At 51.9% G+C, this 22,758-nt stretch overlaps 1 protein-coding gene and 1 non-coding gene across 4 annotated transcripts; both read right to left on the bottom strand.

Moving 5' to 3' along the window:
* On the bottom strand, positions 1-19,325 carry PVALB (parvalbumin). Of its 3 annotated transcripts, none has more exons than XM_069586485.1 (5): positions 19,220-19,325; positions 16,845-16,912; positions 15,047-15,179; positions 13,664-13,773; positions 1-215 (listed from the first exon to the last, which is right to left on the bottom strand). In XM_069586485.1, exons 2-5 carry the CDS (start codon positions 16,903-16,905, stop codon positions 187-189), a joined length of 333 nt encoding a protein of 110 aa, XP_069442586.1. In that variant the 5' UTR covers positions 16,906-16,912; positions 19,220-19,325; the 3' UTR covers positions 1-186. The 3 variants fall into 3 exon arrangements, with proteins under 3 accessions (XP_069442586.1, XP_069442583.1, XP_069442584.1); XM_069586482.1 differs by lacking the exon at positions 1-215 and adding an exon at positions 9,420-9,535 and having other exon boundaries at positions 19,220-19,319; XM_069586483.1 differs by lacking the exons at positions 1-215; positions 19,220-19,325 and adding exons at positions 9,420-9,535; positions 17,315-17,423.
* Positions 3,594-3,666, bottom strand: TRNAE-UUC (transfer RNA glutamic acid (anticodon UUC)). The gene has a single exon. It is a non-coding gene; the product is annotated as a tRNA-Glu (tRNA).
* Positions 19,326-22,758: the final 3,433 nt, after the last annotated feature.

A 22,758-nucleotide genomic window follows, 5' to 3' on the forward strand; every position in this document is an offset into this window, starting at 1 on the left:
TGATTGGTACAGCCTTTATTGTTTCTCTGTCATTTTCCAGAATATTGGTGTCATGAGAGGACCACAGGGAATGGGGGAGTAAAAAATAACATAAACAAACTGAACAGAAAGGCAGGAGGGCAGCGAGAGGGGCTGAGATCGGGTGTTCAGGGCAGAGAGGAGCAAGATCCGGGCAGTCAGAGCCTCTTAGCTTTCAGCCACCAGAGTGGAAAATTCTGCAAAAGAAAATGACAGAGGTGAGTCAGAGGGGGACGGCGGCCTGGGGCACTGGCTGGGACCTGACCACGGGGAGACATCCCCCCCCCCCACACACACCCTCCAGCTCTGCTGCATGGTGTTTTTTTTCGATTCTCAAATATGCTGCAGAAGAAAGAGCTAGAGTGATGGAGGGAGTGAGCATGGGGATGAATGAATGAATGAGTGAATGAATGAGGTGAGATGGGAAATGATGCACCTGCCATATTTTTTTGTGTCATGATGTCATGTCACCCACAAATTATTAGTAATACTAACTACAATAATAACAGCCATGATAGTTTTCTGAATGTTTATCACATACCAGTCAGTTTTCTAAGTACTTTATATATAACATCTTATTTAACTGACAAAAATCCCATGATGTGCATTTTATCATTATTCCCATTCTACAGAGAGGAAAGGAAACAGAGGCTCAGAGTCCAGCAAAGTCTATGGGGTCACACAGCTAGAAAGAAGCACAGCCAGGCTTCAGATCTCTTTCTTAGTGCTTGGTTTTAGCTCCTCTTCTGAGCTCTGTCTTAGCCCCTAGGTTTAACCCATGAGGGTCACCACCAGAATCTTGAGAATACACAGAGTCCCAGGCCCTTACTACAGAATTTTTGACTCAGAAGGTCTGGGGAGGGATGAGTTATTTTATTTGTCAAAAGGTGATTCTGGTGAACAGCCAAGTTCAGGAACAGCTGTGTGCTCCTCCTCCTCTGGGGGACCGAGCCACACCCTGGAGGAGACTGACCATGTGACTTCTGTACACAGCTCAGAGGGGTGAGCGCGTCCTGGTGCTCAGAATGAGCTGGGCTCTGTCTCACATGCACGCATGCTAAGTTGCTCCAGCCATGTTCACCTCTTTACAACCCCATGGACTGTAGCCTGCCAGACTCCTCTGGGATATCCAGGCAAGAATGTTGGAGTGGGTTGCCATGCCCTCTTCCAGGGGATCTTCCTGACCCAGGATCAAACCTGCATCTCTTATGTCTCCTGAACTGGCAGGTGGGTTCTTAAGCACTAGCACCACCTGGGAAGCCCCTGTCTCACACAGCTCCTCATTTAATCATCAAACGCTAGGGAACTGGGAGTTATTATCCCCATTTTACAGAGAGGCAAACTGAGGACCAGAGAGCAGAAGTGACTTCTCAGTGACTTCAGGTAATAATTGGCTGAGGAGTCAAGCTCTGGGATCCATATCCCTCCATGTGGGCTTGCCTGCCAGTCCATGGTGGTCACCCCCTTCCCCAGCAGTGTACGTTGGCCATGCTTTGCCTTAATATTAAGGATGTCAGAGAGAGACCAGTGTTGGCACCAGGGGGCAATCAGACATCTTTCTAGTAAATCCAACTCCATTAAAATGAACAAAGGATGGGGCAACCAGATGAGGGGAGATGCAGGGGAGTCCAAGATGGTCCCTGCACCATAGGAGTTTCTGGAAGAAGATGATATCAGGAAGTGCTCTGTGCTGCTGGCCTTTTCTCTGAATCTCAAGCATGCTGAGGGCATTCACACCCCAGGATCTTTGCACCTGCCATTCTTGTTGCCTGGTACATTCTCCAGGCTTCCTCACAGCCAGTTCCTTCTCACTCAGCTGGTCTCAGCTCAGATGTCACCTCTCAAGGGGCCTTCTCTGACCCCTCTGGTACAAGCAGTGACCCACCCCTACTGAGACCCTCTTTGCTATCACCATTTATTTATTAGCTTCACAGCACTCCCCACTCTAGGAATACTTCTGAGTCTATTCTTGCTTATTCACTTGCTGTCTGCTTCCTGCATTGGACCCTCTCAGGCTTTGTTTCCTCCATCCCACCTCTTGGCTCTGCATCTGACACCAAGGGGACCACATGTGTTTGTGAAAAGATGGGAGAGGCACAGAGACTCTGTGTTCCCAGCAAGAAGAGGTGCCTTCTATTTAAGGCATCAATAAAACCCTCAGAGAAAAGGTAGCTTTCGATATAGGCATATAGGCAGATGCAGGATTCCCATAGGAGAAAGCAGAGGGAGGGGTCTAGTCTCGGAGGGCAGGAAGCAACGGTGTGTATTTGGGGAAGACTCAGTAGTCGTGCTGGGCTGGCCTGTTGCATGATAAGACAAGCTCAGCTAGAGAGGCCTGGGCGCTTGAATCTGGCTCTTCCCCTTGTGGGCTGTGTGACCTTAGACAAGGCGCTGAGCCTCTCTGAGCCCCACTAGCATCCTCTGTAAAAGACAGCTCTGCTTCTGACTCAGAGGCCGTCAGAAGAGAAGTCTGGTGCACAGGAGGCCTCAGCCCCTTCTGGCAGCTCTTCTACCCTCCCTGCTCCATGTGTTCTCAACTGTGGGGTCCTCGTGTGCTGGTCAGTAGGGTTTCTGCTCAGCAGTCAGGTCATCTGAGACCTTTATTTGGAAGATTTGCTTTAGGAGAGTCTTCCCTGTTGTTTTTCTCTCCAAGAAACGAGAGAAGACAGAAGGAGTCGGCCACCCTCTCCAATATGTGTCTTTGAGATGCCATGTCCCCAGCCTGCCAGACACTGGGGGACCCTCAGATAAGGCCCCGTCACCTCTGGAAACGCAGGTGTGATGTGGGGACAGCACAGGTGGGGACTGAGAAGGCTTTGAGGCTCAGGCTGGCCCTGTTTGCTGGGCGTCTGCTCCCGTCTGGCCCTGGAGTGAAGGGAGAGGGCAGTAACAATTCCTAGTCAGAGACAAACAAAAAACTGAATGAGAAGTGGCTTCAAAAAGGCCACAAGAGGTATCTGGGGCTCCCCTGAGGTTCGTCCTGTCCTCCCCAGGCTTGGTATGAAACATACTGTGAAAACCTCCCAGGGTAATTTCTTCAATGCACATGGTTATGTAAAATGTTATCACTGGGGATGCTGGGCTATTGTTGGACCTACAAAGTTAGAAGGATTTAAAAAATCACCAAGTGAGAAAACAAAACTGCTTAAACCAACACATGCTATCATCATGGACGTGACCTGCCATTGACCCCGCCAGGTGGAGGGCGCCTCATCTTTTGGGGATTTGACCTGGGAAATGGACACCACCCTCTCCTGTCCCCAGCTAGTCCCTGAGGCCAGGAAAGTCAGGCGACCTGGAAGTGGGGGCCTGGGGATCAAATCAAGGTGAGAGAGGGGGAGAAGTCTCCTGCTCATCCTGAAAACCCTCAGGGTGGTGGGCTAAGGGGTCACAGTGAACGTCAGGAATGGAACCCATCATCAAACACTAAAAATTCCTCCCACAGTCCAGGCATCAAAGCGTCTGCTTTCTCACCAGGGGCTCCTCTGAACCTACAGCACCCTACTAAGGCAGGTGGTTCTTTTGAAATGATTTTTTTTTTTTTTGGCTGCACAGTGAGACCTGTGGGATTTTAGTTCCCTGACCAGGGATTGAACCTGTGCCCCCTGCATTGAAAGCACAGTGTCTTAACCACTGGACCACCAGGGAAGCCCCAAGATATCTTTTACCATTAGTATTTTGATTAATATTGCCCTTTTTTATAGAATTTAAAAATTCTTATTTTTATCCTCCGTGGGAAGCATTTTTGCATTTATCATCTCATTAAGTTCTCACTTCCTCCATGGGAGAGTGGCTTTTGTCTGCATTTTATAGGTGGGGAAACTGAGGCTGCAGTCCAGTTGCATGACCAAGATCGCACAGAGGACATGATTCAAACTTCCCCCTTTAACCTGGAGGTTTCCGACCTACTTTGACCTGGGTCTAGAGTAACACAGGCGCCAGCTCAAATATCACCACCCCATGACTGTCATATTAGCCGTTTTTTATTTACTTCATGGAACTGATCACTCTCTGAAATTATCTTACTTATGTAATTGCTTATCTCTTTCAGTCTCCCCCTACCACAGTGTAAACCCCCATGGGTCAGGGGGCACTCTCTCTCTTGCTCACAACTCTCTTAGCAACAGAACAGACCTGGCCCCCAGCAGATGCCTGTAAACAAATGCCAAATGGGTGGACGGATGGATGGATGGCATGGCTCACGAGCGCTCCTTAGGTGTTCAACAAGTACTGACTTTCTGCATGTAATTCTCATGACAGCCCCAGGAGGCGAGTGGGATGATTCCCATTTTATAGATGGGGAAGTGGAGGCCTGAAGAGGTCAAGTTCAAGGTCACACAGCATAGAAGGGACAGGAACAGGGATTTGGCTGTGGTCTCAGGAACACCCCCTACATGAAGGTAGAAAGGCTGTTCCTGAGAAGGCTAGTATCTCACACCGGATGGAAGCATGAAATCTCTCTAGCTTCAACCTGCCATTTGATCTGAGAAACTGGCTGGAGCCCACATAGCCTGTCCTTAGTCATTGAGTCACTCTGTTCTGGGATAAAGGAGACATGAGTCTGCCCACCATCACCTGCTCATGGGGTAATTGTCAAGAGGGGTAATTGGTCCTTTCCATTTCCTGACCTCCATCTACGCCACCCCCAACCTTCACCCTAGAAATGACAGGTTCTTGGCTGCTCCTCAGCAAAGAGCCTGTCACCTTCACACCTGATGGCATCTGGGGCAGTCAGCGTGAAGGGGACCAGGGGCACCAACCACGGGACCCTCCAGCAGTAGAATGTCTGACATTTTAGAGCCTGACTATGGAGGTGTTTTCGACCCATGAGGTTTTCAAAAGCCTCTAAAAACAGACCTCTGGGATCCCCCATGAAGCAGTCAGGGTGTCACAATAGTACACGCCCTGGCTTTTTGCAGAAAACACAGGATTCTAATTTTGTCCTCCCAGAACCGGCAGCAGGGCACTTGGGAGACAAATCCAGGGCAGGGGTCAGCGCTTCTGTTCCTTTAGTGCCGCTCTCAGGGCAGAGCTCTTACGAACCAGCCAATTAACTAATAGCCCTCCTGCCAAAACGTCTCTCTTAAAACATCTAGGTCTCTCCTGAGAAAAAAACGAACAAGCAAACCTACAAAGACTCTGTAAAGTCCAGGTCAAGTGATTTGGCAGTGAAAGGCTGGCAGGGGGATGGACATCAGAGGATGGGGGTCTGGTCTTGGTTCTGCCTTCACTCATGTCCCTGGACAGGACACCTCACCCTGCCAGGTCTGGGTTTTCTTATTTGTGCAGCCTTGGGTCTAGAAGACACCTTTCCAGCTCCCCTCCGGAGTGTGGAGCACAGGAGCTCGGAGTCAACCGTCAACTCCCATTTCTTGCTTCTTGACCTGGGACTAGGTGCTTCCCCTCACTGTGCCTCAGTTTCCTCATCTGTAAAGTGTGGCTCCTTGGGCTGTTCAGAGGAAGCAGCTCTAAAGCCCTTATCACTGACTTGGTCTGTAGCTAGCACGCAGCATTTGGTAGCTGTTATTATCAAGATGCTTCCCTAGCGGTCAAGAACTAGCTCAAGAATGTCCCTGGTGGTCCAGTGGTTAAGACTCCAGGTTTCCAATGCAGGGGGTGCTGGTTCGATACCTGGTTGGGGAACAAAGATCCCATATACCCCGAGGTGGGGGGAAAAAGGATGCTTCTACGGCTCCAGCTAGTTTAAAACCAAACCCATGAAATGCCTGAATGCTGCCCGGCAAGGGGGTGTGTGTGGGGGTGGGTGACACCACAGATGGCCCCATCACCTTTATTTCTTGCCCCTACCCTGGCCCCCGCCATTTCCTGTCCCATCTGGCACTTGCTGACAACCTTCCAGCAATCCTGGAAGCTGGGTCTGAGTCTTGTTCTAACACATCCTGGCTGGGCTGGGTGGCCTTAGGTCACTACCTACCTTTCCGAGCCTCAGTTTTCTCATGTGTACAATGGGTATGATAACGTCCACTTGCACAGCTCTTGGGAAGACCCGATGAGAAAATACAGATAGATGCCTGGCATATAGGAGATGGTGTATAAATGTTAGTTCTTTGGATCTCCTCAGCACCACTGGGACAGGTTGGGGCTTTGAAATAACAACCATAATCACAAAAATCCTGAGACTAAGATAGGAAGATGGAAACAGACAGAAGATACAGGAAGCCCAAAGAGCAAATCACTGATGTGATACATGTTTCTGACACTGTCTATACCATCCGTGTTAGGGTCCCATCCCTCATATGCCTGTCCACAGACACTCATTCTCTGCTCCTCAGTTTCCGCATCTGCAAAATGGGGACAAGGAGAGTATCTCCTCGTAGGGTGACAGTGAGTACTATACGAGGTACAGTGGTTCTTGGGCAGGGGGGACATCCAGAGCACTTCCTCCCAGAGGAATTCAGGTACACCCTACCTTCGCCAAGGAAACCTCACCTGAGGCCCCAGGGGGCCATCTGGCTGGTGTCCTCATCGTCTGATCAGGAAGAGAGGAAAGGTGGGGGGTGAGCAGAGGAGGGAGCAGGCAAAGGCTCAGAGGATGGGCGGGTTCAGTCCTCTCCTTTCCCTTCTGAAACTGAAATTAGCCTAATTAGGTCTGTCCCAGGTCCCTGCACTGTGGGGGTTGGACAAAATTAGAAGCTATTGACAGGTGAGCGCAGCACCCGCTGATAGCCTGAGGGGAAAGTGAGACGAACTTTGAGTCAGCGCCTGGAAGACACTTTCCTCCCCTCTGTCGTGAGGAGCAGGATGAAGGCAGGCCTCTGGTTTATCACCTCGCCTCTAAATAGCTCCTGGGCTGGGTTTCTTATAAATCGGTATTGCAAACAGGGATCACTTTCCCACCCCAGAGGACGGGGAGGCTGGTCATTTGAGGTCAAGGCAGAAGGCAATGAAGAGTCAGTGAACAGTGCTGGGGGTGCCCTCTGAGCCAGGCACCACCCTAGGAGCTGTCCCACTTCATCCTCACCAGCTTTCTTATCCCCATTTTACTTACAGGGAAACTGAGGCCGAGCGTCACTCAGCCAGGACGATTATAACTCAGGCCTGGCTCGTGGCAGTATGTGTCTCTTTCTCAGAGGTTGGAACTGAAAGGCCCTGGGTTCCAAATTAAGCTGTAACCTCCAGGGCCAGAAGAGGGGACATCTTTCTTTCTCCCCTCGCTGCTGTTCCTTTTGGCAGGAGGGCGGTTATATAAGAAGTGCTGCCTGCCCTCCCTTGGCTAAATCTTATCTAGTGCAGCATAAGGCTGGGAGTTAGGGAGAGTCCACACGGGAATAAAAGCAAGCATCTTGCTAAGCACAGAAACCATTTATAACTCAAATGTCCCAGCTCAGCCTGTTGGAGGGAGTGGCAGAGTCACCCAGGTTCCATTCGGCCAAGGGCTTGCTGTGTGACTTTGACGCTTCACATCTGCGGGGCCTGTTTTCACATCTCTTACTGGGGATCACAGACTCCATCCCCTAGACTGTATTGAGCCCGGATGAGGAGGCAATGAAATAGGACAAAACACTGCACGCCTTGGGGCCCTGGTGTGCCCCTCCTGCCTGCCTTGGAAATCAAACCCCATAGGGGCTGGAGGGCTGGAATTACAGGGAGGCGGGCAGGACTCTCCTTTTGTCCTTCTCACATTCTTCCCGTCTTAGACTCGGTTTCATTTCCTTTGAGGATGGGTATTCCACTATTTCCAAAGGATTTTGAGGTAGCTTATAAGAGATGCAGGTTTGATCCCTGGGTTGGGAAGATCCTCTGGAGGAGGGAATGGTGACCCACTCCAGTATTCTTGCCTGGAGAATCCCATGGACACAGGAGCCTGGTGGGCTGCAGACCACAGGGCCACACAGAGTCGGACACAACTGAAGTGACTTAGCACTCGCAAGAAAAAGCACATGAGACAAGAGGAAAAGAATCATTTCCAGAGTACTCACTTAACTCTCGCAGCGGTTTTTGAAAGTGGCTATTTTTATCCCCACTTTGGGATGAGGACATGGATGCCCAGAGAGGGGAGAAGGTTTGACTATTCACACTGCCGATAACTCACACTCTACAGGTTGTGTTTTCTGCCTGACTTCAGGAGTTTCAGCCTGAGGGCTCACTCCTTCCCTCTCGCCTCCCACATTAATTAGGCTGCTGCTGCTGCTAAGTCGCTTCAGTCGTGTCCGACTCTGTGCGACCCCAGAGATGGCAGCCTACCCTGGGATTCTCCAGGCAAGAACACTGGAGTGGGTTGCCATTTCCTTCTCCAATGCATAAGAGTGAAAAGTGAAAGTGAAGTTGCTCAGTCGTGTCCGACTCTTCCTGATCCCATGAACTACAGCCCACCAGGCTCCTCTGTCTATGGGATTTTCCAGGCAAGAGTACTGGAGTGGGGTGCCATTGCCTTCTCCCATTAAATAGGCTACTTAAGGATAAAAGAGAACAGATTTTTTCCAGAAGGAAGCAGAAAAGGCAAATGCCTTCAGGCACATGGAACCAACTGCAAGGGGCAGGCAATCGTTGTGACTTAATTTCTCAGCCATGGAAGCAAAAAGCAAACCATGGGCTCTTGAGTTGGACCCTGCCTGAAGCATAGGAAACGGGATCTGCCACTGGGATCAGGTTTCAGGAAACTAACTAGGATTGCTGTGTGTGGGTGTATGTACATGGGTATGCAGTTCCTGTTTACAGTGTGGGGCAGGGAGACTGCTGGTGAGAGAGTGTCGAGGCTTGCAGCAGGTCCCCAGTCCTGAGTAGCGGTGTGATCCTGGGTAAGCCACTCACTTTCCTGGGCCTTGGTTTGTACTCCCTTCCCTTCTCTGTCTGTACAATGAGAGCACATCTTGGGATGCTGTTGTGAGGCCTGAAGGAAGTGCCCATGAATGGTGCCCACTCTTCTCATCAGCCTGCCCATCCATGCGGGCAGGGATTGGGTACAGAGAACCCAGACTGTGGACACATGCAGGGTGGCAGAGGGTCCTGCTGGGATCTCTGAGTCTCAGCTTTGACTCTGCTATTGGGTGACCCTGGGCATGCTCCGTAACTGCTGAGTGCCTCAGTTTCCTCATCTGTAAACCAGAAGAGTGATGGCATCTACTTTCTAGGATGGTCATAAGGCAGTGGTACTCAAAGTGTGGTCCCCGGACCATGAACACCACGTGGGAACTCAGTAGAAATGCAAACGCTTGGGCTTTACCCTGGACCTAAGGAAGCAGAAGCCCTGAGGACGGGGCCCAGCCATCTGTGTTGTGGGCTGGGTGCTGCTGGAGACCCACGGTGGGAGAGGACAAGTACTTGAGAAGGAACCTGACACTTCTTAGTCTTGCCTGTTACTGATGCCTGGATTTGGGGGCATCTTCCATCTTCTGCCCAGCTTCTCCTTCCTTTTCTACTTTAACTCTCCCCCTTACCAGCTCTGCACCAGGCTTTCAAAGGTGGCTGTTGAGAATCAGTTGACCACATCTATAAAAGTCTTTGAGCTTCCAGGAAGTAAGGAAACTTCCTTGACTTTTCTTTCCCATCTCTTTCCCTGAGAGACAGGAAAGCAAAGGGTTATAATTAGAACTTTGTCTTTCTACCCACTCTCATCAGTCTGGGATCCTTAAGGACCTGGTAAATATCACTCACCTTCAGAAGGGCAAGCAGCTAGAGATGGAGGCAGTACCCCTGGTTCTGGAAGCCCCAGGCACCTGCTACATGGAAGCCCGCAGCCAAAAACGGGTCTCCACCCTTAGCCTGAGGCCCACTCCCTGTACACCACACTTCCTCGTCATTGTATCCCCAGGCTGGACACATATACATTCACTCATTCATTCATTCACTGAACTTTTCTTTTGCCCCTACTATGTGCTCTGTTCTACGTGTTGGGGTCAGAGTTGAACCAAAGTTCCTGCTTTTGTGGAGCTGACATCCATCCCAGAGGAAGAGAGAAGCAATAAGTCAATAAACAAAGTCATCTATGGTAGATGCCTTTTGACTTGGAATGAATGCATGGCTGAAGCAGGTGGCACAGAGCACTTGCTTTGGATCCAGACAGACCTGAACTCAGATCTTGACCTTGTCTCTTCCTAGGCAAACCCTTAGCCTCTCTGAGACTCAGTGTCTTCATCTGTAAAATGGGGATAGAAGTAGTATCCTCAAAGAAGCTGGGGAGATGAAATGAGTAAAACGCTAAGCGCAGTGTGTGGCACACAGGGGGCTCCTTGGAGTTAGATGTCACTGCTGTTCTTACTCAAGGTCACACAGCTGAGCTAGCTGCCAACCTGGCCCTCTGTCTAGGGGTGTATGCACGGGGGCATGTGGGGAGTCCCAGGGATTGAAGAGACCCCAGGATTGGCCAGTCATCTGACTGCTGATGTTAAGAGCAGGCACCAAAGTTCCATGAACTGTCCCAAGTCCCACCAGGAGCTGAAGGCGTCTTCCAGCTGGTGGACAGGGCTTAGATTCTTTGGCCTTGAGAGGGAGTAGGCAGCAAAGCAGAGAGCCTAAAATAGAAAATTCTGGGCCCACGGAGGGCTCTTTCTCTCATCCCGCTGCTTACTGGGCTCCATCACACCCATCCTTCCTGTCGCCCTCCAGAAACAGTATGGTGCACGGGGGCAGAAGCGGGGATGCGTGTCTTCATGCTCTCATCTCCAGAGTACCAGATGTGGCCTCCCACCTCAGGGTGACCTGTTCTTGTTGCCCATTTCATCTCTCGCCCCTCTCTTCTGTTCCGCCCTGACTCCCACACTTCACCAGGTTGGCCTGAGCCTGGACTATGCTGGCAGACAGACCTGGGTTTGGCCCCAGTGTCACCTTGGGCCCTGGAGCCCCTCTCCCTGCATTTGCATCTGTGTCCTCTGTCATCCTGAGGTCACATGAGGTGATGTGTGTGCAGAGTTCAGCTTCAGACCGGACACACATCCTTCACCCTGGGAATCATCATCTCTTGCCTCCCACCCTCCGCAAATCAGCTTCTAGTCCCTTTCTTAACATGCCTTAAACCTCCCAGCCTTAGTGCCTTTGCCGACTGATACCCAGCCCTCGCCTGGACCTCCCTCCACTTGCCCCTTGGCCTGTGGCAGACTTGCCCATGGTCTCTAGTCTGTCTCCCTCTTGCAAAGATCGTATGCACCTCCCGGCCTCTGCCTGGTATTTACCCTGTGTTTGTGTCTGTATCATAGAGCTGTAAGCATTGAGCAGATGGAATAGCAATAGTATTACAGCCACTGTTTACTGAGTACTTACTGTGCTGTGCACTCCACACTGCCACAGAATCCTCACAAAATCCCAGTGAGTTATGTGTTGTCATGTCAGGAAATCAGAGCTCAGAGGTGCCCAGCCAGGAAGTTGTGGGTCTAATTCCTCTTTGCCTCCTCCACTCCCTGGTACTGTAGATATTTGCTACCCAGTAAATGTCTTTTTGGTCTGATGGAAGAGTTGAATTAGGGCTTTAAGATCTGCACTGGGCAGGGGAGGAGGGAGGGAGAAAAGGAGGGAGAAAGGGAGGGAGGCCAGGATCTGGCCTGGTTTTTCTTCATTGTGTAGGTCGCCTGTGGGCAGCCAGCCGTGAAGACCCTGCCTAGGGCTTCTGAGCTGTAGCATATTGGCTGCAAATAAAAATGGGAAGGCGGTCCAAAGGCCTGGCTTGGGGTCATGGCTGGAACCAGGTTCTGGGTGGAACTGTCTGAAAAGTGACCCAGTGAGGATGGGGGTGTGGGGAGATGTGCCATTCACTGCAATCACCGGAACCAGCCACCCATTTCCCTCCAGCACCCTCTGCTCTGGTTCCTTTAAAACCACCTCCCTCCTTCCCAGACCCAGGAAGGGCAGCTGCCAACGGAAGGCCAGGCGATTCATTGCTTCTGACCTTGTTAGAGTTCCTCCATTCTCATTTCTGGCATAAAACTTTAATAAACTATGTCCATGTTCAGAATCCTTGTACCTTTCCCAAGGCGATTTTGTGTCTCTAGCCACTAAATTTTTACACTGAGCCCAGGCAGGTCTTAGGATAAAACTGTGCACACCCTTTGTCAGATGCAGGAGCCTAGGTGTGGCGAGCTGATGGTCAAGGTCACAACTGGTGAAGAGCAGAGAGCGAGGAGCGCATAGGAGGCTGGATTTCATACTCCAGCAACAAATGTGTATTAAGTGTGCGCTGGGTGTGGGCTAGACACTGAGTATAAAAGGATGAATGCAACCTAGCTGCTATTAAAAAAGTTAAACAGGCATGCATATAGCACTTCTCTGTGCCACTGTTCTATACACATCGCTCATTAACACAGGCAATCCTCTGACAATCCAACGAGATAGGAAGCATCATTATCTTTAGTTCAGAGATGAGAAAACTGAGGCCTAAGCAGTTACTTGAATTGCCCCAAATCACACAGTGAGAAAGTGGCTGGACTGGGATTTGAACCCAGACAGCATGGGCCCAGAGCCTAAGCATTTAATACAGTTTCCTTCTAAATTGGCAGAAGGGAGCATCATTAGGACTGGCACAGATGTGGTGTAGCATGTTGGAAAGAGCTGCTGCTGCTGCTAAGTTGCTTCAGTCGTGTCCGACTCTGTGCGACCCCAGAGATGGCAGCCTACCCTGGGATTCTCCAGGCAAGAACACTGGAGTGGGTTGCCATTTCCTTCTCCAATGAATGAAAGTGAAAAGTGAAAGTGAAGTCGCTCGGTCTTGTCTGACTCTTTGCGACCCCAGGGACTGCAGCCCACCAGGCTCCTCTGTCCATGGGATTTTCCAGGCAAGAGTACTGGAGTGGGGTGCCATTGCCTTCTCCGGTTGTAAAGAGCTACTTGGTTCTAAATCCTCACTCCCCACTTATGTCCTACCTCACTGAGCAGGTCAAGCACCTTCAACCTCAGTTTGCCCCTTTGCAAAATGGAGATGATTCTTAAGGATGTTGTGATGCTACAAAAGATAAAGATGCTGGGATGTGAATGCTGGATAGATCTGAATGGAGAAAGGTGTGGGATGGCGGACCACCAACCCCTTGCCTGTCCTGAAAGCAAAGTTCAAAAAGCAAGGTCAGGCTAGATGTTTCTTTTCCTAATTCCCAGCTGATCCCTGGCTGGTTGTTTCCCCCTCCACCCCTCTGGCTCTCCTACAGTGCTGGAATGGTATACCTGGGTGAAGCCAAAACAGGTTTTGAAACTTGAAGTTACAGGACACCCAAGACAAGATGCTGAGGAGAGGAGAGAAAGAATTTCCATCCCTGGAATCTGAGAATGTGAGAGCCAGTAGGGACCTTGGGGATCAGTTGGCCTCATCTCCTTGGGTTACAGATGGGAGGCTGAGGCCCAGAGTAGGAGAGAGACTGCCCAAGGTCACAGAGCCCATTTGGGCAGAGCTGAGACCAGAACCCAAGCAGAAGTGCAGACAAAGTTCAGAAAATATCCCCAATTCTCTGGATTCCTTATACAGCAGAGAGAGAGAGAGAAAGGATCTGTTCCTTGGGGGTTGTTCAAATCTAGAAAAAAATACCATTTTTTTCTTTGCCTGGCTTACACGACAGAGCTCTTAGACCTCATGGATTGCTGTTTTTCTTCGAATCTTGGGGACTGCGGGACTCCCCCCTCCCCTTCTCGTGATGGAGGGACACAGCTCTGAGTTCTTGGCATCCAAACATCCCAGGATCCATGATGTGCCCAGGTCACGGGTACTCACCATCAGCCCCAATCTTGCCATCTCCATCTTTGTCTCCAGCAGCCAGCAGCATCTTGGTTTCTTTAACAGACAGGTCTCTGGCATCTGGGGAGAAGCCTTTCAGAATGAATCTGGAGGAGGAAAGGGAGAAAAGGGGGAGGGAATCAGGTGAGGGTCACCTTGTGGATGGTGGGCTGGCATCTGCACAGGGGAAGCAGATGGCTTGAAGAGGAGGATGAGCAGGGAGCATGCATGCCATTGTGCTGGGCCAGGTAGCCCCACTATGGCTGTGCTTCGCGGATGGGTGCGCAGAGAAGGACAGGCTGTCCTCAGCAAAGGGTTGCCCTCACTTCTGCTAGGGCACCTGCATTTGTTTATTTATTCAGTCAACAAAACAAATACCAGGGTATCTTCTCTGGGCCAGGGCCACGCTAGAAATGGGGGCATAGAGATGGTCTTTGGAAGCCAAGTTAAAAAACAGGGAGGAAGTCAAGTATTCCAAGAGAGGCCACACAGTGTGATGGATGCAATGGTGGGAAGTGGAAAGCGGTTGCTTGAACAGTGCATCCATCCCACTGAGGGAGAGGGAAGAGTCAGGGGAGGCTTCCTGGATTAAGGGATGCCTGGAGGATAAATAGAAGTCAGACTTTGCATGTGTGTGCGCGAGCATATACGCATTGGGCATGGGAAGGTAGAGGCGCAGGATGGAGACAAAGGGTACCCTTGTGCGATGGTTTAGGGGAGAGACAGGATGGCTGGGGAAGTCTCTACTTGAAAGGCCCCTCTCCACACCCTCCCCCTTCTCTTCCTGACAAAATTCGAGGCAGTCTTGGCCAGAGAGTTACATAAAGCACAGCTGGATTGGCAGACGTGGGCCAGGTGGCCGAGAGGGTTATGGTGGGAGGATTTTTGCTGATGTCATTTTGCCTTTTCCTAGTCATAACCTTCTCTGCCTTGCTCCCGGGACTCTTGACCCCTCAAAGCTGGTTCTGTACCACATGAAATGCCCAGAATTGTTCTTAACTGTCCTGGTACAGAAGGGCAGGGGTCTGTGGGATGGCAGAAAGTGGCTTTTAGAGGAATGAAAATCAATGAAATACCCAAGGGAGCGCTTTCTGTCTTGGCTATGGTGTTAGGCAATGAGAAATAGTGCCTCTCAGTGTGTATTAAATTATTAAGTAGCATCATTCCATTAGCAATATTAAGTGGCTATAATTTAACCTAGTTAGTTGCACTTTCTGCAGAGGATTTTATTCTTCCAGAAGCAACAGCAGATGGTTCTTTTCTGTGACGGGTGCAGAGAGCAGGGCAGACAGATACGAACTTGGAAGCAAGCGTCCCAACCCTCACCCCGCACCCTCCCCCAGAGCCACAGACAATCAGTCCCTGCAGGCCTCAGTTTACCCCAGCTCCTCCTCCTCGATGAAGCCACTCTTGTCTTTATCCAGGATATGGAATACCTTCTTCACATCTTCTGGGCTCTTTTTCTTCAGGCCGACCATCTGGAAGAACCTTTTGTGGTCAAAGGAGTCGACAGCTGTTGGGAGATGGAGAGGAGGGTGTTAAAACGAGGACAGAGAAGGGTCCTTGTAAAAGGTGGGAGAATGGGGGTGTTACAGCTGGGCCAGTCCTGGGGGATGGAGGAGCTACACCTCCATGGCAGGGCTGAGGGAGTCCAGACCAGGCAAGGGGGCTTGGACCAAGGTCGCACAGCCAGGGGCGGCAGAGAGGGGCTTGCACCCAGATCTCCCTGGCTCCCCACCTCCCTCCACCTTCCGCTATACCCTTCGCTAAGGGTAGGGGTAGCATTTGAAGGCAGAGAGGTTTCCATGAAGACTTTTGGGTGGTGGCTGAGTGGGGGTGGGCACGGGAATTGGAGGAAAAGTGACTATGATGTGTGTCTGTTGTTGGGGAGGAGGGTCGACCTTTTTCTTGGCCATGGATTGTGTGGCCAGAAATGAACACGGAGAGGACGAGTTTCTCTCAAGGTCACATAGTAGGAGGAGGAGGGGGAGGACACAGAAGTCCTGGCTTTGCTGCAGAAAGCCATTCCGGTGGGGTGGGGGCGGGTGCTGCAAGTCTCCCCAAGAATTCCCAGTTAGGTTTCCTCTCAGAGGGACAAGATCGGTCAAGGAGAAGTGGGTGGGCTATTGCAGGGCTCTGGGAGGGAGGCTTCATGCCCAGGGGATGGAGTGCCAAGCATAAAGGAAGGGAGCCCCCCTTCAATATTCTGTACCCTGAGCTCTTTTTTAAGGACAACCTGGGAAAGTAGACGACCTTAGACCAAGTAACATGTGTGTCGGGGGTGGTGGGGTGGTGCAGGGGCAATCCTATGGAGAGTCAAGGTATCCTCCCTGGGCTGGAGGGGAGGAAAGTTGCTCTGTCCACCTCAGACACTAGATGGAGGGGGATGGGGACAACACCTCGAGGTGACCCCAGTGCTCATCCCCCTTCTGCCCTGCGAAGTGACCTTGGGCAAGTTTCTAATCCTCTGCCTCCCTCAGTTTCCCCATCTGGGGGACAGGAGGGAGGAGGAACTTTAGCAGCTAAGCGTTCAAGTCCAGGGCAGCTCAGAGACATGAGACTATACGTTCCCCTCTCCTGGTGCCTGAGGAGGCTGAAGTTGCAAGCGCGGAGGATGCTCTGCGCGCAGCGCTGAGCAGAGCAGAGCGCCAGCTTGGGGAAGGTCATCTCGCCCCCTCGCAGATCCGTTGAGCGGGGTGGGCTCTGAGCCCCGGAGAAGGGGCTTGGACATTCAGGAAACCAGCAAGGAGTAGCTGGGCGAAAAGAGCCCTCTCCGGAAAGGGGTCGCGGGGAAAGAAGCACGCGCACCTATGGCCCTTCCAAGTGCCTTGAAAAAGCCCCGAGCGCTTACAAGGACCCAGAGGTCCCGCTTTTCACCCCGTCTTCGCCCTTGGTCCGGGACCTGACTCCTCGCAGCGCGGTTACCCAGCCTTTGGCGCCCGAGAGTTTCGATTGTCCGGCAGGGCGCCCGGCCTCCTAGCCCGCTGCCTGCGCCAGGTCCCGCCGGGGCCAAGTTTGGGTAGTGCCGTGGACCCTCCTCCACGCTCCGCTAGCGCCCGGCGGAAGGCGTGAGCATAGGAGCGCCGGGGAAGACTGGCCAGCCGCGGGACCCACAGGGGTGCAGGGGCCAGGGAGATGGATGAGGGGAGAGGGATGCGGAGGGGAGAGCGCTGCTCACCGGTAAAGGCCCCCACTGCCTTCTTGATGTCCTCAGCGTGGAGCAAGTCTGTCATCGACATCCTGCAACTGTTTGAGCGGGCAGAGCAAGTGCGAAAAGATTAAAAAGTGCTTTTCTCATCATTTCTGCTCATATGACCTGCGCTGCAGTGCCGCGCGCCGGGCGCACGCCCGCCGGCCTGGCGCAGAGCCAGAGGGCGCGGGGCTCGGCGCGCAGCCACAGCGGCTCAGTCCAGCGGAGCCGCCGATCTGTGCGGGCCGGGCTAGCCGGCTGGCGCACGGTCCCGCCGCCGCTCCCGGCCCGCCCTGCCGGGGGTCCTCGGGACCCCAGGGGCTGCAGCCAGGGCTCCAGGGGAAGGGGCAACCTCGAATTTAAAGGGCGCCCGCGTCCCCAGTTGGAGGGTTTTCCTGCCGTCAAGGGCAAGCAGGAAGCGCCGGCATGGTGCGACGTAGGGTCTGGGATCCGCGCACCTCCGAGGATGTCCGGCCTCTTCGGGGAGTATACTGGACCGACGGGGGCCAGGTCTACATCCTCGTGGGCCCTTGGCTCTACTCCCGTTCTCGCTCCAGTCCTACCTCTGCCTCCGCTGTCTGTCCTGGCTGCAAATTTATGCTGCAGAATCTGAGCGCGGAGGTCTGGAAACCTGACCCACTGGGAGGTGAGGTGGCAGGGATAGGCCGGTGCAGCTAGGGCCCTCCACGGGTGCCCCATCCCACATCTGGTCAGGAACTCGGAATACAGAAACCGATTTTTTTTTTTTCCTTAGTCTGACTTTTCAAAGGACCCTTCTTGGATCCCCACTAACTACTTGCTTTCCTGGTCTCCTGAGCCAAAGTATCATGCGGGTCTGGACTCCTCCTACTCCTATAAACCGTATGGGGGAGTGGAGGGTGGCAGAAGGTACTTGCCCTCTGTGCACTTTCAAGGCCCACTCTTGGGGAGCTGGTGCCACCCTCAGACCACACTTCTGAGACACAGGTTTTATGGCCCCAACTTCATCTGTGGGAAACATGACACTACCTGATCTTTAAGCAGCCAGACTGATTGCTGTCTTTCCCAGGGTTCCCTGAGGGTTCAGGCTGCAACCAGCTGTCTCTAAAGTGTGCAGAGCACTGGACAAGGAGTCAGGAGCCCTGGGTTCAAGACCTGGGGCTGCAGTAAGTCCCTATGTCCCCTTGGGTTGTGACCTTCGCCGTCCCTGGGCCTCAGTTTCCCTCCACTTTGTTGATGGTATGCAAGTGGTCCTTTGTGGTGGATTCTCAACACTCTGACTTCAGGTGTGGGCAGGTGGGCAGGGCTAAGATAGTGTTCCTTGGTGGAGGAGCTAGGGAGAGCTGCCTTGCTACCCTGTAGCCCAGGTTCCCTGGCACTCACTGTCGACACTGTCTCCCTAGCTTGGTGTTGGACAGCTGCCCTTCCTGGGAACATTAGGATGCTGCTGGCTCCAGTGGGCCCCTTTCTCTGTGAGTCAGCTCCTTCAGGGGACAGCCCGCCAGCTGGTCTCCAAGGCACTGAGGCTGCAGCTCCTGTCCTGATCTCTCACTGTGTGAAGCCATCCCTGGACCCCTTAGCTGCCCCTGTTGCTTCTGCCTTGACTGGCCTTTTAACTTGGAGATGCTGGGCTTCTGTGTTATCATCTCAAGCCCCAGGCTCAGCTTACTTCAGGGGCCTTGTTGGCAAATCTGCTTCCCCAGCTGAGGGATCCTTATGCTAAACTAGTGGGGAAACTGAGACCAGAGAGAGAGTCAGCGAGTGGCATAAAAACACACAACAAGGCAATGGATCAGAGGGATCCAACCCCAGCTCTACTAACGTCAAGTCCAGTGATCCACTGCACGGGGCTCTGCCAGTGCCCAGGACCATACCAATCAGGTTCCACGTGTCTCAGCCTCAGATCAGCTTCCGCGGAGTCCCCACTCACTGACCCCTTGGCAGAGGCTGGACTTCAACAGCCCCATCCTTCCCCACTGCTTCTTCTCTCTCTCCCTGCTGCAGAAGCTTCCCATTAACTCGACGCCATAGTCCACCCAGCCAGAGCATCAGATGATGTCATTAGGTCAGCCCATCAGCCCTCCATACCCCTTCCTCCTGTGTCCTCTGCCCAGGCAAGGGCCGCCTCACTTGAGTCCACAGATGTCTGACTCCACCCGTCTTGTTCTGTAGGTGGGCTTAGCCAGTGGGAGGAATTTGCTTTAGGTCACACCATGAATTAGGATGGAGACCCCAGGAACTGTACTCTCAGCCCTGAACTCCATGGCTGCCCGCCTCTCAGCCTGTGTCACCAGCCCAGCCTGTGTCTCTGGGGTGGAAGGGGACATTTGGCCATCCCGCCCCTCCTCCCCCTATCCTGGTCCAGCCCCGTGGCTGCCACTCACCTCAGATAGGGGGTGGAGGGCTGGAACCTGGACTGAAAGGTTGGGCCGGTGGGAGGTCCCCTCAGGCAGTGAGCCTGGGGAAGGATGGCCACCTATATAGGCTTCTGCTCTGGCTATTTTGAGAGGTGGCTCTCCCCTCTGTTCCTGGCCCCCTCCCCTTCCGGTGTCAGGTACTTCCCAGCCACTGTGCTGGGTGTCTATATCACATTCACCCTCCCTGGGCCCCTCAAGCCAGGCCTATTAATAACCCCTAGTCCCTGCCTCCCTCCAGCACCCAAAACTGAGGCTCAAGCAGGGTTCTCCTCTTCCACGAAGTCTTCCATGAACACTCTAGATGCCAGTAACATCACCAGGCCCCAAAATCCCACAAGGAAGGAAAGAGAGCACTCGAGCAGAGGGATGGAATAGGAACTGTCTTCCATGCATGGGGCTGGTTAGATTCCTATTTCTACCCAATCTTCTCCCTCCAGCCTTGAAGTGCAGGCCTGTCTCCCTCTTACTCTTGCGTGAGTGAAGCAAACAGACAGGCTAGGGGTTCTGCGATCGACTACTCAGAGCTGTGGACTGGAGCAGGGAGTGGCCCCAGCATTTTCACAAGATGATCTAGTGCCTCCTGGAAACACATGCTGTGCATGTTCTCGGACAAATTCCTTCCTCTCTTTGCATCTCAGTCTCTGTAAAATGAGTTCAATCAGGGGCAAACTTGGCTTTAGAGATGGGCCAGGGAATGAAGAACCCCCTGAAATAGTATTCCCAAAATACAAACGTGCAAGTGCTCTTTTGTGAAGCAAGGGCCCACAGCTTTCAGGAGATTCACAAAGACATCTCTGGGGTGGTCTGTCTTGGATCGGAGATGACCATCCAAGGGATGTGCTTTGAAAAGCATGGGTTAATGTAACACATATTTACTGAGTGTCTCGTATGAATACCATGGACGCTTCCTCTTCTCATCCTCAGCCTTAAAAAGAATTTCCAGGACGCTGACATTGTCAACAGGGCATTCCAGTTCCTGATGGTTGTGTTAGGAGGACCAGCCTCCATGTAGGAGTAGATTGGAGGAAAGCTGCACTGGTCCTTTGTTGACCATCAGTTGACTCCATCAGCAGAGGGTGAACTGGATGGGGAGGCTGGTACCGGAGCCTGAATGTGTCGTGCTAGGGGTCTGGACTAGGGTGATGGTAATGGCATCAAGGAGGGGTGTAGACATAGGGTAGCATCTCTGAGGAGACTCTTGCAGACTTGAGGGCTATGATGAACAAGTTGGACAAGTCCAGGCTGACTGTCAGTTTTCAAGCTGGGGTTCACTGGAGATCGGCAGTGCTGCTTTTGAAGGCAGTAAGGCTGGGGAGGAAGTGGTGCCAAGCTGGGGAGATGATATGCTGGAGATGAGCTCAGAGATCCTCCATAGTGACCTCCTACAACCTGCTCACCCTCCAAGACCAAGATGACAGACCCAGATCATATGGAGAGTAGTGAACGAACCAGGACTTTGTGCTGGGCTTGGATGCTTGGAGGACATTCTGGTGGAATGTGCCCAGGAGCTCTGAACTCTGGAGAGGGCCGGCTGGACATAGGGCTGTGGTGGTCATTGGGGAGGTCAAGGAGTTGAAGTCACAGGCATGGCTGAGCTCTGGGGCAGTGGGTGGGGGGATGCAACATCTTGAGGACCAGCCATGGAGAAAGATCCCCGGCTGGGGTCTGGGAAAGTAATCATACTCGTTTGCTGAGTATTATGCCAGGTTTAGTGCACACTGCATTATGCTTTCATCCTCATGACACTCCCTATAAGGTAGGTATTGCCTTCAGGATTTTGCCAATGAGGGAACAAGGCTCAGCGAGGTTAAGTGACTTGCCTGAGGTTACAGAGCAGAGGTAGGACCTAAACCCAACTCTCTGTGACCCCAAATGCTCTTTTCCATTCTACTAGCTTGCTTCTTGATAAGATGCACAGAAGGTACACTTGGGCACTAGTGTCCCCCAGTGAGTGAATCCTTGGGACCAGGATGGCCTTTTGTCTGTCCCTCTATGTCTTGCCATGTCCATGTAATTAAGCAGATCTAGATGGGCTGAACCATATTGTGGGAAACCATTTATTGTGGACCTATTGTATACTCTGTGCTTTATGAATATTCTTTCATTTTACCCTCCTTATAGCCCTCAAAGATTTGAAGAATCAGAGTCTCAGAGAGGTTTATGACTTGTTCAAGGTCACATGGCTAGTGAGGCAGCTAAGATTTAAACTCAAGTCTTTCCACTTCTGAAGCATTTTCCCCCCCAAGAATTGAAGTAGGTTAGGGATGTCCTAAAACCTGAATAGGATATCTTGAAATATCCAGTTTTGTTTTTTTTTTCCTCCCCTGAATCTGTGCTAACTCAAGCAACCATCACTTTGTTAATTTGATTTTATAAAAGCCATGATGCTGGAGAATGGGTGTATCCGGCAGGCCTTTTGGACTCTTAAGTTATAGAAAACCTGACTCAGGCTGGATTTATTCTGTAATTGTATATGGTGATGGATGTTAAATAGTCTTATTGTGGTGACCACTTTGCAATATGTAAAATATTGAATCACTATGTTGTGCACCTGAAAGTAACATGTGTGTGTGAGTCGCTCAGTTGTGTCCAGCTCTTTGCGACCCCATGGACTGTAGCCCACCAGGCTCCTCTGTCCATGAAATTCCCCAGGAAAGAATACTGGAGTGGGTTGCCATGCCCTTTTCCAGAAACTAACATAATGTATGTTAATTTTATCTCAATTAAAAAGAAAGAAAGAAAGAAACATTCTATGCCCAAAAATGGCGTAAAGGGGGATACTGACTCATGTGACTGGTGGATCCAGGAAGGTTCACGCATATCTTGATCCAGAACTCAGCAGCTGCCATGGGAATGCTGTTTCTATTTCTCAGAAATGCCTGTACTGCATCGGCTACCTGCTCAGAACTGACTGTCCCTTGAAGGTTACAAGATGGCCTTTCCCTGCTGCTGCTGCTAAGTTGCCTCAGTCGTGTCCAACTCTGTGCAACCCCATAGACGGCAGCCCACCAGGCTCCCCCGTCCCTGGGATTCTCCAGGCAAGAACACTGGACTGGGTTGCCATTTCCTTCTCCAATGCATGAAAATGAAAAGTGAAAGTGAAGTCGCTCAGTCGTGTCCAACTCTTAGCGACCCCATGGACTGCAGCCTACCAGCCTCCTCCTTCCATGGGATTTTCCAGGCGAGAGTACTGGAGTGGGGTGCCATTCCCTGCAGCACTGTAAACCTTCAGGACCAAGCCCTATAGAAAAAAGGGAGTCTACTGCCCTAAAATCTTGATCAGTATTCCCAGGACTGAGTTTCATTGACTGTGACTAGCTTGGCTTGGTTGCACACCACCCTTAAACTGGTCACTATCAGTGGCAAAGGTTGCAGAGGCCTGGACTGCAAAGCACCTTCAAGTCTGCACCAAGGGAACTGCACATGGAGGAGGTGGGGCTTCTGGGTGGTCAAAGCCATGAACCATTCACTCTATGAGTCTTGGGGTGGGAGGATGCCCAAGCGTG

This window comes from Ovis canadensis, chromosome 3 (genome assembly GCF_042477335.2).
Source record: "Ovis canadensis isolate MfBH-ARS-UI-01 breed Bighorn chromosome 3, ARS-UI_OviCan_v2, whole genome shotgun sequence".
In the NCBI taxonomy this organism is placed as follows: Eukaryota; Metazoa; Chordata; class Mammalia; order Artiodactyla; family Bovidae; genus Ovis; species Ovis canadensis.